At 42.8% G+C, this 3,545-nt stretch overlaps 1 protein-coding gene across 2 annotated transcripts in view; it reads left to right on the top strand.

Moving 5' to 3' along the window:
• KRT10 (keratin 10) overlaps nt 1–3,545 on the top strand; it is a gene marked incomplete at its 5' end in the record, with an annotated part of 4,373 nt that extends 828 nt beyond the window's left edge. The window contains 7 exons of one of the 2 annotated variants that reach the window (XM_081109826.1): nt 580–662; nt 1,034–1,190; nt 1,284–1,445; nt 1,535–1,660; nt 1,954–2,171; nt 2,546–2,854; nt 3,172–3,545. In XM_081109826.1, the coding sequence (XP_080965952.1) occupies nt 580–662; nt 1,034–1,190; nt 1,284–1,445; nt 1,535–1,660; nt 1,954–2,171; nt 2,546–2,854; nt 3,172–3,181 (1,065 nt within the window). In that variant the 3' untranslated portion in view covers nt 3,182–3,545. Of the gene's footprint in view, nt 1–579; nt 663–1,033; nt 1,191–1,283; nt 1,446–1,534; nt 1,661–1,953; nt 2,172–2,545; nt 2,875–3,171 lie in introns of both variants that reach the window. The other variant, XM_081109825.1, reaches the window with a different exon arrangement.

Here is a 3,545-nt window from a genome sequence, read left to right as displayed (position 1 = left end):
AATGTTTTTGTTTTAATGAGTGTATAATGAGTCCACAGTTAAAATACATTAGATCATTTATAAATAGGAAAACAGAAAGAATTGTTAAATGAGTCTGAACAAAATATCATTCGGGTTGATAACAAAAAAAATACTTATTACCTACATTGCAAGAAACATGAACTCTCCAGTAAGGAAATGATATATGGTTTGCCTCTAGAGATTTGTGAACTGTTCCTACAGTGTACCAGCTTAGAGTGTATTCATTTAGAATATATTTTTATTAAACCAAATACAGGTATGAGCCAGTATTAGCTGAAATACATGGAAATCACACAGTGTAAGAGGAGGACACATATGTAGGAGCTCAGCTATATAATTCCAGTTAGTTTTCAGAAAGAGATGATAGAGAAATAGAAGAGTATAGAGCCTTCAAGAGAACAAATGACTCAAGTTTAAGTGTCAGGGTAAGCCTGGAATATTTCATATTTAAAATAAAAAATTCCCCCCAAATTTTATAAGAGAACAACATAAAAAATGTAGTTCATCTATGCCACTTTAAAAGCCGTATCTGTCTTATTTCTTTACCTCTTCCCACAGATCCTTAATCTAACAACTGATAACGCCAATGTCCTGCTTCAGATCGACAATGCCAGGCTGGCAGCGGATGACTTCAGACTGAAGTAAGCTAAATGGACGGAGTTCGGTACTGCCACAACAAATATATGAGTTTGTTTTTAACAATGACGTTGGAAATCCACAATAGCATTTACATTTTTCCTGAACTCATTTAAAGTTAAAAGTACTGGAGCCGTCAGAGATATTTTCCGTTTCAATATTACCTTTTTGAGCAATTATTAAAAGAAGAAAATGCATTTTAAAGTAACTGCTAAGCTTCTTTGCATTAAACCGCTAATATCCCTATGTGAGTTAGTACATGATAAATGTCGCCATGATATGAAGTCAACTCTATATTTGCTTTTTAAATAGTTTCTGCCCAAGTACACCTCCCTTACTTATGTTATAACCAGTTACTGTACCATGTCTGTTTCAGGTACGAGAACGAGGTAGCCCTCCGCCAGAGCGTGGACGCGGACATCAACGGCCTGCGCAGGGTGCTGGACGAGCTCACCCTGACCAAGGCTGACCTGGAGATGCAGATCGAGAGCCTGACTGAAGAGCTGGCCTACCTGAGGAAGAACCATGACGAGGTGATGCAAAAAGTTATCCATACTTCCCCCAGCCAAAAGATTGCTCGTTTTGGTCACAGTGCAGACATTAAATTTTTTCTGTTCCTCAAACAGGAAATGAAAGACCTTCAAAATGTGTCCACTGGTGATGTGAATGTGGAAATGAATGCTGCCCCGGGTGTTGATCTGACTCAACTTCTGAATAACATGAGAAGCCAGTATGAACAACTTGCTGAACAGAACCGCAAAGACGCTGAGGCCTGGTTCAATGAAAAGGTAACTGACCTTCCCCTTCATGGTGAAGCCAATGGAGGTTGGTTACCATTTCAGATTTTGCTCATCTTTCCCTTTTTCTCATACTCTAGAGCAAAGAACTGACTACAGAAATCGATAGTAACATTGAACAAATATCCAGCCAAAAAACTGAGATTACTGAATTGAGACGCACTGTTCAAGGTCTGGAGATCGAACTACAGTCCCAACTAGCCCTGGTATGTTAATAACTCTCTCACACACAGTTTCATGCTCATGCAAGAATATGTCACACACACACTCACACACACACACTCACACACACACAATGCGGAGCTGGGGTACGAAAGTAGAAATAAAAATTGGAGCTCTTGTTAATGGGAGAAAAGCATCACTGGCATCAAACGTAAAACACAAATTCTATTCATCTTATTTAGGCTTCTATATGATGTCTTAAGTTGTTCAATAAATGCCACTGTACTCAACTGAACGAGGGGGTCGCTAAGCCAAATCTATTCTCTCCCCTTTTCAGAAACAATCTCTGGAAGCCTCCCTGGCAGAAACGGAAGGTCGCTACTGCGTGCAGCTCTCCCAGATCCAGGCGCAGATCTCCACCCTGGAGGAACAACTGCAGCAGATTCGCGCTGAAACCGAGTGCCAGAATTCCGAGTACCAGCAGCTCCTGGATATCAAGATTCGACTGGAGAACGAGATTCAGACCTACCGCAGCCTGCTAGAAGGAGAGGGAGGGTAAATTACATCTTCTTTTTTTTTTTAATGATCCCAGTAGCTTTGATTCGCTATTCCAAATCGCCAGGCTTTCCTAAAACCCAAGGAAGTGCCAGAGAATGGGAAATGGGAGAGCAGGGAGGGGACCGAATACAAAAGAAAAAAAAAAAAAAGGCGTGCGGAACCAGCCTGTTTCCCCCGCATTTGACTCTGAGGGTTGTGTGTCTATAAAATTGTGTTTAAAGACTGTGTTTTAGAATTGAAGGTTCATACTTGGCAGGGTGGTTTTTTCCCCCTTAAAACGGGTTTTATTTTCTAAAGTAACAAAAAGCCGGAAAGCGACCCACCGTCTCCCAATGTTTGAGTGAACTGAACGTGACGTTTACTCCCTGCAGTTCCAAAGGCGGCTACGGCGGCGGCGGACGCGGCGGCGGCTACGGCGGCGGAAGTTCCGGCGGCGGCTACGGCGGCGGAAGTTCCGGCGGCGGCTACGGCGGCGGCAGTTCCGGCGGCGGCTACGGCGGCGGCAGTTCCGGCGGCGGTGGTGGCGGTAGCTACGGCGGCGGAAGTTCCGGTGGTGGCGGTAGCTACGGCGGCGGCAGTTCCGGCGGCGGCGGCGGCGGCAGCTACGGCGGCGGAAGCTCTGGCGGAGGCCGCAAGACCTCTTCCGGGTCCACTGGGGAGTCCTCATCTAAGGGACCAAGGTCAGGAGAACCTGGCTGGGGTAATAAGAATTCGTCTTAACTTTCTAAAAAATTACAATCTTAGGGTTCCCACTTGCATTTTATTTTTAAATAAATTATACTCTGGACACCCATCTTGAAGGAAAACTTGCGTAGTCTAAGATGCTATCGCTTAAACATTGCTCAGATTTTTTAAGCAACTTTAGAAAGTTAAATTTTCTTATTTAAATTTGGTGTCTTTTTCTTTTAGAAATGCTGCTTGTTAATTAGTGGGGGACACCCCCCCCCCAAAATTGCTTAGTCTAAATTCTATTTTCTTTTTCGTGATTCACATGCAGACAACAGTAAAACCAGAGTGATCAAGACAATTATTGAAGAAGTGACACCTGATGGTAGAGTCCTTTCATCTAAGGTTGAATCAGAAACCAAGAAACACTACAAATGAACTACATCAGGCGGAAAGAGTCTCCCTTCACACAGGCCACTTTGCACAGATGCATGGAAAACAGAACCTCCAAGAAGAACAGAACCTTCAGTCTTAATGGTCTATGGAAATAGGTTCCCTCTTTGAAAATAAGGTGTCTAAAAGGTGTTTTGTGGTTTCTGTATTTCTTCTTTTCACTTTACCAGAAAGTGTTCTTTAAAGGGAAAAAAAAAAATTCTATCCTCATCTACTAATGAACTCAATAAACTTTCTTACTGATGCAAACAA

This window comes from Myotis nattereri, assembly GCF_964212035.1.
Source record: "Myotis nattereri genome assembly, chromosome: 16".
NCBI classification, from domain to species: Eukaryota; Metazoa; Chordata; class Mammalia; order Chiroptera; family Vespertilionidae; genus Myotis; species Myotis nattereri.
This window is presented reverse-complemented; position numbering and strand designations above follow the sequence as displayed.